This window comes from Tachypleus tridentatus, chromosome 1, assembly GCF_004210375.1.
Source record: "Tachypleus tridentatus isolate NWPU-2018 chromosome 1, ASM421037v1, whole genome shotgun sequence".
Classification (NCBI taxonomy): Eukaryota; Metazoa; Arthropoda; class Merostomata; order Xiphosura; family Limulidae; genus Tachypleus; species Tachypleus tridentatus.
The window spans coordinates 88,376,110-88,391,612 of NC_134825.1; the positions used below are offsets into that span (position 1 = coordinate 88,376,110).

The 15,503-nt window shown below is 29.6% G+C and overlaps 1 protein-coding gene across 16 annotated transcripts in view; it reads left to right on the plus strand.

Annotated features, from left to right (window-relative positions):
• The window catches only part of LOC143255097 (cyclin-dependent kinase-like 1), an 84,413-nt gene extending 73,538 nt beyond the window's left edge, over window positions 1–10,875 (plus strand). For 14 of the 16 annotated variants that reach the window (XM_076510318.1, XM_076510303.1, XM_076510335.1 and 11 more), the window contains 4 exons: window positions 469–551; window positions 3,180–3,239; window positions 6,978–7,112; window positions 9,180–10,875. In XM_076510318.1, coding sequence (XP_076366433.1) covers window positions 469–551; window positions 3,180–3,239; window positions 6,978–7,112; window positions 9,180–9,293 — 392 coding nt within the window. In that variant the 3' untranslated portion in view covers window positions 9,294–10,875. Of the gene's footprint in view, window positions 1–468; window positions 552–3,179; window positions 3,240–6,977; window positions 7,113–9,163 lie in introns of all 16 variants that reach the window. The other 2 variants (XM_076510352.1, XM_076510363.1) reach the window with 1 other exon arrangement.
• The last annotated feature ends 4,628 nt before the right edge of the window (window positions 10,876–15,503 follow it).

Consider the following 15,503-nt stretch of genomic DNA (forward strand, 5'->3'; position numbering starts at 1 on the left):
ATCAGTGAATTAAATTATATTTTAATCTCAAAATATCAGCATTCTTTTGTAGGGGAAAGCATCTTATTATAGACTTCTTTACTGTATTATTGTGAGTAAGTGTCTTTCTGTTGAATTGTTAGATGAGGTAGTTTTATAGAAATTTTCCTGACCATCAACAATGGTACCTTAATATCAAGGAAAGATTATTCTTAAAAATAATGTAAATTGTTGGAATTTTCATCTGTATTTAGTTGACAGTCATGAAACAAAACTATTACTTTGATCCCTGCTGTTAATGAACCTGGTATATATCTTAGGATGAGTTACCAATATTAAGATCTTGTAATGTTGAATATATCTTTAACTTGTCAATAAACAAATGTGTTTGTAGGTGAAAAATATTAAAAGTAATATGTGTTGTGGCAGAAGTAAGTCATTTTGAAAATACATTTGAGTTATTGTTAAGAATTTGGTTTGATTTTACAGGAGATTTAATTCCAAGACACATGCAGATTTTCAGATCAAATGACTTTTTTGCTGGGGTAAACATACCAGAACCTGAAGTTAGGGTAAGTTTAAGCCACTATAGCATTTAGATAAATTTCAACTAATCAGTGTTATAGCAAATATAAATACAGTCTGAAATTACAAAGAAAGGGTTACAAATATTTTAAGAAACAAATAATTGAGCATAATAGCTCTCATTGTATAATGAAAACATTGGCTGTTTAATTGTTTTCTCTGAAAACAATTTTTGATCATTTCTATGAAATTTCAGAACTTTTTATACTGTAGCTTATTTGTTTATTATTTATCTTATTTAATTGCCTCTGTGTCAGTTAATTTTGAAAGAAAGTATGGGACTTAGTCTGAAAGAAACCTAATTTGTAGTAGCTGAATTGGTTGTGCAATGGGCTGATATTTCTTGGATTAAAGCTCTATGAAAGGAAAGATTGAAACATTGCTTTAATTCCTGGATGATAACTTGTAAATTTTAGTTCAGATCAAGCTTTTTTAATTTATATTTTGACATGTATTCAAAATATAAGGAAATTTCAAACAGTTATAGAATATAATTTCCTGTTACATAGATGTAGTTTTCTTTCAATTTGTTGGAAGCTGAACATTAGTATATTACATATATATATTTTAGCCATTTAGTGGTAGATTGTTTTGAAGTGATGGAACAATTAGGAAAATTGTCTTAATGCTTTCTTATTCTCCAGCACCTTTTGCTTCCATCTTTTAACAATTAGTGACCACAAAAGATAACATTGGACTGCAAAGTAGTTTCTTAAGACATTTCCCATAATGCATCAAATAAGCAATATTTTACTGATCTTTTTTAAAAAGCAGAATTTTGGGATTTATTAATGGCATGAAGTATGAATTATGATCGTTAGAAGTAGAGATAGTAGAATTTGATATTGAAAGGAGATTTATGTCAGTTAATTACATTCAACTGAATTTAAAAGTTTCCTTTTAAATATCACTTGAATTATCTCACATAGGGAGCTCAATTAAGTAACTTAATGTAATAAATCTTTTATATTTTTCATCATTATTAAATCCCTGACTAAAATAGTTCATATGATTGTTTGAAAAAAGCTTTTAGCTTAATTTATTAAAAATAATCCTGAGCTCTTCATTAAACTCACTCTTTGCTAAAGAAAATGCAGAAGTGGTTGTAGTAAGTTCTAAAATATCTTACTTACTTTTTTTTTGAGTAAGCTCTGCATAAAATGAAAATATCAAAACATCTGTAACTCTGAGATGTCCAAATAGATTAATGCAGTTCTTGTGTGGTGTGTTTTATTGCAAAGTAAAAACTAATGGATGAAATGTTGTGAACCTTGAGTTGAATTTTCTACATATAATAAAGTTTTTTTTTACAAATAAAATATTTTTGTGTGATATTTTAGGAATTCATAGTTTCAAATATTAAAAAAATTCATTGTGGTATTTTTTTTAAGAAACAGTAACATGTTTTTCTTTATTATAAATTTCAGTTAATGATTTTTGTTAATGTGCTCTTATATTCTTGTGAAAAAACCTTATACAATTTTTATTTTATAAAACTAAACTTTATCTTTCTTTTGGTTGAAAAAACAAACATTGTATGCACTTTCATTGTGTTTATCATTACTAGCACAATAAAAATAACTTTTTACTTTGACAAAAGTATAAGCAATTTGACTTTATTTTACCTTTAAGTTGTTAATCAGATTTAATGATGAAAGTAAAGCCTTTTTAATACATGTTATATTTATGTTATTTTGGTAGTTTTCTTTACCCATTGTATTAATTAAGTTCTAATGTAAATACAGCCTAATAAATAGCAATCTTGTTGGTGAAATAAAATTTGATATAGTCAAGTGTAAAAAAAATCTGTGGAAGCCTACCTCATCTCTTTCAGTAAACAATTTCATTTCCTACTGCAACATCATAATTGAAATGAAGCACTAAATAGTACAAATCTTTTATATGCTTTAAGAAAAAATCAGGATTGTAATTGTGGAAGAAGTACTTCACAAACATTTTTTATTCTAGCATCATATCATTAAGTTAAGCTTTAATTAATTTGTTCTGATCTCTACTAAACTGGAAGTCTTATTGGCTTACATGGAATTTTCATGACATGTTTAGGCCACTACCTTAAGATTTCTTAAAGCTGATAAATAGACAATTAAATCACAAATAGTGATTGGCTAAACTAATAAAAGTACAATTGTATTGAAGTTACAAGACTTAATGTTATTTTGTTAAAAACTATTTCAGTTTTCTTCCTAAGGGATTATGAATGCTGGATTATACTCAGAAAAAACATACACTAGCATGTTCATGGAACACTGAAATCAACTCAAAATCAATTTGATTTTTTTTAGAGATTTTTATATAACAAAATTAAACAAATAGAAATTGTTATTGATTAAATATTAACGTGAAGTATTAAAACATGTGTGGGAGAATTACAACAAACTATTTTGTTCTGTAATGTTTTTAATTCAGTGTTTAAATATTTCTCTTGGGACAGGATGCACCAACTGGGGACACTATAGAGTAAAACAGCCAAACAAAGATTATATCGATATTGTCTTCTAAACTTTTGTACTCTAATTACAAATTATTCTAAATGATAAGAAAAAGAAAATACATTAAGAAGAACATTGTTAAGGATGAACTTCTTTTGTCTTTAGGAAAACCTAGATCACAAACTCCCAAAAAGCATTGATGACAGTGGTTTTGATTTTGTAAAGGTAGGAATGTTTATATTTCTGTTTTTGAAAATGACTTTCCAGATTCATCAGTAGTAGTATTTAATGACATTTATCCATATATAGGATTATCTTTTCACATAACTCAGAACTCTGGCTAACACAGTATTTTATCTTCTCTGGTTTTAAGCTTCCTTTTATAGCTTATTGTTGTTTTTTACATTATTTTCTAGATCAGATCAATCTGAAAGTTACTGGTTCAAACCAAGTAGTGACTGCAATATTATAAACTGTATGATTAAGGTTAAAAGCCAAACTTGCATAGCATCATTTCAAATCAAAATTAATTAATGTTTATACTACAGTAAAATATTTAAGTGTCATTACAAGTATTTTAAATCAAATATGTCCCAAAGGATTCTGAAGGAGGTTAAAGATTAGATATGTGAGTGACCTGCTACAATTTTTGTGAAATCTTGAATAGTGGGCAGATGGCAAGGGATTAGAAGTTGGATAATGTTACTCATCTTTTCAAGAGAGGTGATAAAAGTTGTCCCAGTAATTGTAGTAATTATTGGTCTCAAGAAAAGTTTTTCAAAGTATCATAAAAGATGCTTTCCAAAGTCATTAAACAAAGTTTAGAATTTTATTGGATAGTTAATGGTTTGACACTATTTGAAAATGTTACTGCTTATGTAGATGTGGGTAAGGGTGTAGATTTGGTGTATCTGGATTTTCAGAAAGCATTTTACAAGGTGTCACATAAAAGTCTTGTGAGAAAACTTTTCTCTATAGCTATGGGGATGCGTTAGCTAATTGGGTAGGAGAGTTGCTGGATGGAAGAAAGCTAAGGGTTGTTATATATGAAGTTCAGTCAAATGAATTAATATCAGAGGTGCTCAGTCTTAGGGCCTTAGCTCATTTTGATTTATATTAATGACATAAATGATGGAACGTTCAATAAATTATGTTTTCTGACGATATTAAGATCTTGAGTATTGCTGACTGTAAGGAGGGTGGTGCTGCTTTACAAAAAGATTTAGTGACTATATAGTAGGTTGGATGAATAAATGGAAGATGGGTTTTAATTGTAATAAATGAAAGATAATGCATGTGGGTTATCATAATTTAAATTCTAAGTATAATTTGGATGTGAATAATGCCAACACTGCTATGAAAGAAAGGGATCTCTGTGTAATGGTTGATTAGTCTCTAAAGCCATTCAAACAATGTGCTATTGCTAATGGTAGGACAAATAGGATTTTAAGGTTTTATATACAGAAATATTGAATACAATTTAAAGATGATGTAATTTCATTGTACAGGTCACAGGTTAGGCTAGTTTGGAGTATTATATTCAGTCTCGAGCTCCTAACTTTTGAAAGGACATTAAATTATTGGAAAGGGTTCAGAGGAGGACTCCTAGAATGTAAAAAGACATAGAGAGCAACCAGTTGAGGTGTTTAAAATATTTAAGGGAATTGATAGTGTTACTGCATCATCTTTTTTTCATACTTAATAGTGAAATTGGGAGGACTAAGGACACAGATGTACATTTTGGCAGGGAAGGAGTCATTTTGAATTGAGACAATTTTATTTTTCTATCTATTTGAATTATAACCACTGGTTTTGATAGTTCTTTTTATTTCATAGTTTTAGTTTAGTTTAGAGTATGAGACAACCTAGATGGATCAATAGATTTCTTGTGCTTAAACATTATGTTATGTTTGTAGCATATTATATTTTTAATAATTACCATTTTAGAATTTTTGAGGAGGAAGGTATGAGGCCATGTGTATGTTCAGTGATGCTGTTGATTGTATGGTAGAACTAACTCACTCTAAGCTACTAATTTAGTCATGTATTTTGCATACAGTGCTTAAAAGAGATCTATGAAATTATACTTTGCAACAAATGCTCCTATAATTACTCTTTGATCACAGAGCATTTTCCTGAGATTTACAGTTACAACAGAAAGTGTTCATACCCCTGCGTCCCGAGTGGTTTTTTGTTCATAACGTAAAAAGTATCACGATTAGACTACTAGAAGTATATTATATTATAAATATTATGCTAATACACATCTACATAAATGTTTATGTAAATTAAACGACAAATAAACTGTTTATAAACAAATACCAAAAATAGAAGGAGCAGAAAGTGTTTGTACATTTCAGAACATGTGAAAAAATTGATATTCCCATAAAAATTTTATTTAGTTTGGCAAATAAACTACATTATACCATTCCAGAACTAGACACTGGGCTCATAATTATTGGAATTTAGCCAGCAAAAAATGTACTTCCAGCAACTTAGCACCGTCTTCGTCATTATCTGCTTGGTCATCATTGTGAACAGGAAACAACTGTCCAGTGATTTAAGAAACCGAATTATTGTAAAATACAAGTCTCATGTGTCTCGTTCCAGTATTGCTACACAACTTAATGTGTCGAAATCTACTGTTCAAAGCATAATTGCCATGTTTAAGCTTACAGGATCAACTGCTAAACTCCCTCGTTCCGGATGTCCCACCAAAATTCCAGAGAGAACCAAGAGGAAGGTTCTCAGAGAAGTTAGTAGGAACCCTTGTTTAACACATAATGACATTCAGAAACTGGTAAGGGAAACTGGGGTTGAAGTAAGCACCTCAAACAGTTACGAACATGTTACGCTCTTCTGGGTTCAAAGCATACTGTCCTCGTTGAACTCCAGCTCTTCTGGTGTAGGCAGCCTTCACCACAACAACGGAATCATGAAAAAAGAAGAGTACATTGATATATTAGGCACTTATACTAAGAATGATGCTCGGAACTTGAGGCTTTGGCGTCGTTGGATCTTCCAGCATGACAGTGACCCTAAGCACATCGAAATATGTGCAATCCTGGTTGCAGAGGAACCATATAAGCTTTCTGGTGTGGTCATCACAGCCACCTGATCTCAACCCAATTGAAAATGTTTGGCATGAGTTGAAGACCAGGGTTCGTTGGCATCATCCGAAAAACTTGCAAGAGTTGGAGGCCTTCTGTAAAGAAGAATGGAAGAAAATACCAGTCGAGTACTGTCAAACAATCATGGAAGGCTATGAGGAGAGATTGTACCAAGTAATTCACCTAAAAGGCTACACAACTGACAATTAAAGTGGATGCACGAACACTTTCTGCCCCTTTTATGTGTGGTTATTTGTTTATAAACAGATTATTTGTCATTCAACTTACATAAAAATTTATGTAGATGTGTGTTAATATAATATTTATAATATGCTCTAATTTCATTATCCTAATCATGATACTTTTTAAGTTATGAGGAAAAGCTACTCACGACTCAGTGGTACAAACACTTTCTGTCATAACTGTAATTCTATAATTAAAAAAAAAATCAGAAACTCTTCTACTTTGATGAATTTTGTTAAAGTCTTTATCACATAACATAAGCTGCTTGCCCAATTAAAAGAACATGCCAAAACAAAAACAGTCTCTAAAAGTTTTAGATTTAGGATTATATTATTTTTATAACAGAAACAGATTGATGTTCATTATTTTATTCATTCCCAGGACATCAGCTTCACAAATAGAATAAAATGAGTATAAAAAGTAATGATATTCCTTCTGTTTTATTAATTTCATATTAATTAACTGTATTATATGTATAATTTGCTTTTTCACAAACCATGGAAATAGAATTGCAAGAAACTTGCTAGCAAGATACATTGTCTGGATATATGTATTGGAAGTTGTATTTTTAATATGTAGAATTTGAAGGTAAATTTATGTATCTATTTAGAAATGTGTGGACAAAGATCCTCAGAAAAGGTTTACTTGTGAACAACTACTTAAGCATCCTTATTTAAGTCAAGTTAAAATATCAGAATTTGAAACAGAAGACAATCAGATGAGGCAGAAAAGAGAAAAATCTAAGGTATTTATGTTTATCTTTTTGACATTTAAGTTTATTGAGAATATGAATAGAAATATTATGTGTGAATATTATACATTAATCTTCCTAGATTTTAGTTGAAATAATTACCAGTGGAAAGTTAAAATAACTTGTGACTGAGCTTTAAAACTGAATTTTGTAAAATTGAAATAAGAGTGAATCCTTAATAGCTGCAGCACTTGAATTTCTTTCAGGTAGAATTGAAGTAAGTTAATCTATGAGATCTTTCTTTTCCTTGTTAATGGCTACATTTTTGTGCCTCAAGTATAGGGTGTGCATATACCAGATTTGATTTGATTACACATCAGGATCTCTACCAGCCTACCCTTAAATTCAAATTGTTTTAGGCAAGGTTAAAGTAAATTCATCTATGAGACCTTGGCAATGGTCAAATGCATCAATTGAAAGGGTTTAACCTATTGAGTTCTAAACTGTAATTAGATCTCAAATCAGTGAAGAAATGATGAAGCTATGAGCTTAAAGTTAGTATTTGGAAAATTCAGGCAGAGTCATTCTATGAGATGCTATTCTATGGCAAAAAAATGAGTAAATTTCAGAGCAAGGTAAGAAGAACCTTGGATTTGATAATATGATTTTTTTCTAGTTTATACTAAATGTTTAGAACTAGCAGAATACTTACCTCTTCTGTAGATTTCAGGTTTGATTATTATGAGTAGTGAGTGCCTTTCAGGTGTCAAGTGAATACCTGCTTATAAAACTTTAAGTAAAAGTAATAATTCACACTTCATTATCAGAACTTATATGGTAAAAACTACACATAGACTAATGAATATCTTCATGGAAATGGGTATGGAAATTAACATTTATTATTAATCATATATAAATTATATATATATATTTAGCTCTTATGAGTTGTGAAACACAATTTTCTCTATATTTTTGAAGAGGATTTTAAAAAATACTTTTTTTAAAGTGGCCCATTGGAAAACCTGACCATGCAATTTCTGATAAAGTGTAGAAAACTTGGAAACAAACTCTAGATCTGGAATATTTTAATAGTTTCTTTAGATGTTTCTGTATTTCCTGAAAATGTTCTGTTGTTAAATTACATATTTTCTTCTAAGGCAAGACATCAGTTAAACTTAATTAGGTTTAATGAGTATAATAAGGAAATTTGAAATATTTTGATGACTCAAATTCCTTTGTATTGAATATTATTGTTACGTTTATTATATTGAAATAATACATATGAATAAAATAATGTATTGTTTTTAAAAATAAACTATATTTGTTAGATATAAATTGATCTCAATCAAAAATATTGTTATCTAGCCTAATCTGATGCATTTTTGAAAGACTAGTTACTAATAATTTGTTGTCAGTTTGTGAGATGTTTTTTAACAGTTTATAGCCAGAAATGTTAATCAATATCAATCAGTTCAAACTGAATGGCTACATAAAATAGAATTTTCTGATAATGATTTTAAAAAAATGAAATTCTAAAGCAGAAGAAAATATTTTTAATGTTTTTTAGTGAATTGTCTAAACAAAATTTTCGAAATTTCACAACATGAAAAAATTATATGAAAACTAATTCTTTTTAATCTGAAACTAAGTACTCTTTAATAATCTCTAAGTTTCATAAAGTTTGTTAAGTATTTTCACTGTAAGAAATAGAAACTGTGAATGACACCCCTCCAGTCAGGAAAAAACGAATTTAGAACTTTATTCTGAGTGAAAGTTCATTTGCTCATTTCATTTTCAAGTTATGCTTGAATGGATCTTTAATTGACAATTGTTTCACACTTTTTGTTACATGGTACAATTTGTCAATAAAACCTTTAGTGGTCTGCTGCAGTTATTACTATTTTTCTACTTATTGCATAGCATCTATAACTAAATAAAATATAAAACTATTACTATAGTTGTTTGTAATTTGTCTGGAACCAGCAATGGTCTATTTCAAGAAGATTAACATTTCAGTTGTAACACTAGTATTTAACTAGCAGCAAAAGCCAGTTATTACATATATTTATATTTATTACGAGTTTATTAATACAGCTGTTTAACAGCTTTTTTATTTTTTAGAATGGTCAGCATCAGACATTGTTGCCACAATTGCCTGGAGCCACCACTCCAGAGTCTAAAGGAAGCAACACCAATTCAAACAATCGTAGATTTTACCACTTACCAAACATCTGACAAGTTGGTCAAGGGAGCATTAGTGAGCAGCGGAGTAAAGTTACCCTTCCTGTTTGGTTCAACAAATAGAATAGTTAGATGAGGGAAAGAATTATATCTGTATATAGTTGTTTATTTTCAAATGCAAGCTGATTTTGTCTTTGAGACTGTATATGATCCATAGAGTGTGTTAGTAAACTTAAGAATTGTCATAAATTATCAAAATTTGTTGAATATATTTGATATATCAACAAAAATTAAGTTCAGTTTGAGTGTAATATATTGTGACATATAAGTTGATCCTCCTCACAAATCCATGCCAAAAACTCCTGTAATTTTCTGATCACCATCATATAAGCCTACCCCCCAAAATTATACAGAAAGCCAATACACTATATTTCTAAAGACACAAATATTTACAGAGGAAGGATCATATACAATTTATTTAAAAGTATTGGCAACAAAATTTAAAATCTATCAAAGCCCTCATCTTGAGAATCTGAAATCCCCAAAAGTTTATTGAATTCACTTTGCTTTATCAAGTCTTCATAAACATCACATTCCTCCATGGGACCATTATTGGGCAGGCATTATATTCTGTCATGGACCAAGTTGTGTTACTTCATAAAATGATTATATCAACCCTGATGAGCAGTGAATTCAAAGATATTTCTTTTCTTGGCCCATGCCTTTGATTGTAGCATGTTCTGATTTCTTGTTAAAATCACACTAGATGTGTGGTTTTTGTCAACCAGTTTCATATAATCTGTTTCCATTTCAGGCCAGAAGCCAGTTTTTCATCCCAAAGCAGCAAACTTCATTCATGAGAGACTGAATTTTTACTTTGTATTCACAGTCATGGATGAGTTTTTCATTTATGCTGAATTTCCTATTCGTAGCACAGTTTGCCTTTTCAGCAAATTTCACAATTTGAATCATAAACTTTGTTTAATATCTCATACATTTTGGAGGCATTTTTACATTCAGTTGTTGAACAAGTACACCAAAATAACAATTAGAATGCTTATTGTGACCTTTGTAAAGTAATTTCCTAGAATTTTAACACAAAGACTCTGATTGAAGAGTATTATTTGGTGTGTCTGAATAGATCAATTCATTCAATATCAAAGATTCACTAATAATGAAGAATTATTTTTTTTCATATTCATTGTGCAAGATGAGTTATGGTTCTTCGAATAACATTCTATCATTAAACAAAAATCGACTTACATGCTGTGATACATGGTATATGCTCTCTGCGTCTTTATGTTTTTCTAAGTTTAAAGATGAGTTTTATCGAAAAAGGAACTGAAGTTAATAAAACAATCTTAGTTTCTATTTACATTTTAGTGTTTTTTAATAATAAACCTTACAACTAAAATATATTCATATTTCAGTCTTATTTCCACTTGGAGATGTCTTCTAGTGTAAACTATAATAACTAACTGAGATTTAAATTTCTTTGGATACTTTGATAAGTTTAAATTTATCAAACAGTTGCAAACTCTCTTTGTTAACCTGAAGATGACCTAAGAAGGTCGAAACGTTGTTCTGTACTTTATTTTAATTAAAGTTTTAATACCAATACCAGCTGTCTTTAGAACACATTTTTATTTCAAGTGGGTTTCTTGTCATCAAGAGATTATTTTTTATTTACTGTTTCAAGAAAATTTTTTGTTTCTGTTTTTAATGATATTTAAAGATTTATTTTACAGTACAAGAACCATGAATTTAGATATGTTTTATTCAGCACAGATTGATCTGTGCTCCTGGGTCACATAGAAAAACCAAAGCTAGAAAATACAATTTGAAGGCTGTTTATTGAAATTAGGCAAACTTTTATTATCTGGTGGTTAGCACTACTCAATTACTACCACACCAAGAAATACATTTAGTTAAAAAAAAAAAAAAAAGGCTTTCAATGATGTTTATTTAGGTAACAAATTTTGGTGACCTTTCCATGAAAATATTGCATTATTGATTAGCTATTCAAAACTTGTACTTCTTTTCATGGTAAGAAATTGTAAAATGTATTCCTAATCTGAATGAATTCATTATACAACTTTACTTAGTAACAGTTAAAGTATGAACTTTTTTAAAATAAATTAGTTATATCATTGAATGAATAATTGGTTATTTAGAAATTTTTGTACTGTATAAATATCCTTTCTTTTAGTGATAAGATTCAAGTTAAACAGTTTTTTTGTTTTTTTTGCATGTGGTATGATTAGTGTAGTAATACATACATATAACGTGATTTTAAAGTACACATTATAAGAAGAATGCCATTGTGGAGAAAAATAATAACAACACCAGTTTTAGAAATAATTTTCTGTCAGTTCTACATTTTATATGCTCAGTTGTTTACTATAAAAAATTGATAGTAATTTTAAAATGTTTGTTAGGAAAAAAGACTGCAAAGCAGATAAAAGTATCAATTTGAGGAATTATAAAATTTCCTGCCTCCTTTTGGGATCACTGACCACTACATTAATGCTGGAAAAGGAAGCAAAGAAACATTTTCAGATTGTTCACTTTCTTGAGTAAGTTTGCTCCCATGGATTTAATATTCCTGGACAGTTAGTATCACAAATAATGTTTTCTGCTGTAATATCACTGGTACTATCTGAATATACATATTCCACATCATGAATGTGGTAACAATATTTAGCTGGTTCTATTTAGTTTATTCTGTAGAAAGTTTTGAATAGTATGGGAAAAAGGCATATTCTAGTCATGTTACAATATTCTGACAGAGTGCCTCACCCTTGAGAGTTCATAATTTTATCATAAACATGTTAAATGTTGTAATGTTTTACTTTTTTGAAAATTATTATGCATTATATTTTTCTTTTACAAACGATTTTATGAAAAAGAAATTGGTATTTTATTCCCAAACACTAAATTATCTATGAAAAATCTTATTGCTTTCTATGCATCTTAGCATAATGAGAGAAATACATTATTCTGGTTTCTCCAGCCTGTCTCACTGCTATTAACTTTCACTTTGTTGTGCCTGTAAGTATAGAAAAGAAAGCTCCTGGTGACCATAAGAAAATGATCAAATATGAGTGGTTTTAAATGAGTTGTTTGTGATATATATATATTTGAATTAAAGATAAATATGTGTGTATTTTTGTACATGCACACATTACTTGTGAACATAATGTTTTTCTTGGATTTCATGTTGCTTTTATTAAGGGAATCTTGTACATATGTTAATACAGATACGTAATATCTTTAAATGTACTCTGTCATTTGCTTGATCTTTTTTTCACTAAAGATTAATGTGTTTATGAAATTATAAATACAGAAAAACTGTTGGAGTGTTTTAGTATCAATCATAATGCATAATTGTATTTTAGAGCAAATTTAGTGATGGTTTCTTGTCTTGTGCTTTATTGAGCACAAAATATTCAGAAAACATTATTTGTTGTAAGATGCATCCTTTATTAAATATTTTACAAAACCAAATTATATTATGTATAAAATTTTTAGTTTGATTAAAGCTATCTGTTCAAGATATAAGAAAATAGCAGTGTCCAATTAGAACCTTGTTTCTCTTGTAATTGAATCATGTTATTTAATTTTTAGAAATAATGACATGTATTCAAGTTTATCCCACTTGGTGAAACTATTGTTTATGATCAATGAAAGTGGAAACAACTGTATAATCCCAGTAAGCATTAAATTTTTTTGAAATAGTTGTTCACTTTATCATCCGGTTTTTATATGATAATTACATGAAGTTCTAACTTGAATTATATATATCAGTGTATTTGTATTGTCAAATACAGCCCTAAGATTTGAAAACTTTAGAAAAATAGGATAAAACAAACTGTTTTGACTATAATAACCTCTAGTTATAAGCAGTTATGAAAACGAACAGCCAAGATTCCTGTGTGTTATGAGCCCTTTATTTTTCCAAGTGTATATAGGTTAGTTCAAAATGATGAATTAATACTATCATTTATTTTTTTATTTAAATTTATTACAGTAATGACAGATATTGGAAATATTTTGGTAAAATTTTAATATTCCATCAGTTTTTCTTATGTTTTTTAGTTTTTTTGTATATAATTCAAAACCACTAAGTTTATAGCACTTCTCATAAATTGTCTTTGCCAGTTATTGAATGAAACCATGGTTTATTGGAAAGCTTGAGAACTTACAACATTAATATCCAGAGTTTGATCACTGTATTGGGCACAGCATATATAACACATTGTGCAGTTTTATGCTTAACAAAAAACTTTTCTTCAAACAACACTGGTAACATAATCAAGCTCAGTTTACTGTGATAATAAATGCTGTGGTAAACTCGTAGGTGTTATGTAATTTTTATTAGAATTTTCTTGCTTTCCAAGACTTTTAGTATGAAAATGTTGTAACAGGATTGCCATCAAGACTAAGTTTCCATCTTGCTTCAGCTCTTTTTTTACCATTAATAATATTTTTAAAAGGAGAAATATAGTATATATTTCTTGATTAATTGAGACTATTAAATATCAAACAACTGTAATGATGGTGTTACTTAAAAACAACAAAAATAATTTAGGTGTAACACTTGCTTATATAACCTTGTGTGAATGCACGTTGTAAATATACTATTGTGGATTATTTTGAGTATCTTAAAGTTGTATTACCGGAAAATAATAAAATATTAAAAATAATTTGTGGAACGAATTATTTTTAACAAAAGCCCTGGCATTGCGCTTGACACAAAATTTACGTCAACACACTCACCCTTTTAGCCGTGAGGGATGAATAGTGGCATTGACCTATATAATAACGCCCCCACAGCTGAAAAGGTGAGCATCTTTGGTGGGACGAGGACTCAAACCCGCGACCCTCAAATTATGAATTAAGTGCCCTGGTCATGTCAGGCCTAAGTACTAATTATAACATTTTCTTTTTTTCAACTAGAGCTGATACCACATCTTGTATAATCACTGCAGTCACTTAGTATTTTAAATAAAAAAATAAGCACAATAAAACAGGGCTCAGCATGGCCAGGTGGTTAAGGCACTTGACTCGTAATCTGCGGGTTCAATTCCACGTCACACCAAACATGCCCTTTCAGCCTTGGGGCGTTGTATTGCAACGGTCAATCCCACTGTTCGTTGGTAAAAGAGTAGCCCAACATGGCGATAGGTGGTGATGACTAGCTGTCTTCCCTCTAGTCTTACACTGCTAAATTAGGGACGGCTAGCGCAGATAGCCTTTGTATAGCTTTGAGCAAAATTCAAAACAATAAAACAGTCCACTTACAATTATCACTTTTAAAGTAATTTAGAAAAATCACAGAATGTGGAAATGAAACTGGAAGACTATCATGACCTACTGGTGGGTCGTGTGGAGCCAACGGATTAAAGTATTTTAGGTAATATGATGCGAAATCAAAACTTTTTTTCGAGTTTAAAATTTCATGGATCGTACAAGATGTGGTAACCTTTGTATACGATTAGTATAATTTTATACTTGATTTACTCTTTTGAATAGTTGAACGCAATTTTATTTTGTACTTTTTTAACAAATTACTATGTTACCTAAATTATTATTTCTTTAATTTCCAAAAAAACAACAAAAAGACGCTAGTGAGTCAGTGGAAAGATTGGGAACTTGTAATGCTAAGTCAGAGATTGGATTCCCAGTTGTGAGGAGAGCGCAGATAGTCTATTAATGTAGTTTTTTGCCGAAGCAAAAAAAATTACATTATGAATTTGTGAGCGTGTTATTCTGTCCAACAATTCCACATTCTTAAAACTGATATCACCCAAGTACTACGTTCAGCTTGATGGTCTTTTGATTTTTGTAGTTCCTGTTGATTACACAGGCCTTCGATGGTTTTGTCTTGAAAATTTTCATGTACTATAGCAATTCCTGTACACTGAACCTGAAAATATCTATTTTTATTCATCAGTTACAGATTTTTCACAAAAGGTCATATGTACTTTTATATAAGTCAATCATTTTCATTGAAATTAGGTCATATTTCTCTATGCTTAAATGTTGACAACCACTGACTTTAGATTTCTCCAGACCAATCGTGACCTATGAGTCTTATCAGTCGTTCTAGAACCCAAACATAATAATAGAAAATGTTCGTTGTAGTAAACGAAATAATAATTTGATCTAAGTAAAAAGTTTTCTTCACGATTTGTACAAAATCCTTATGTGATAGAAAAACAACACGAGAACATTATTGCAACGGATTGAATACTATTTTAA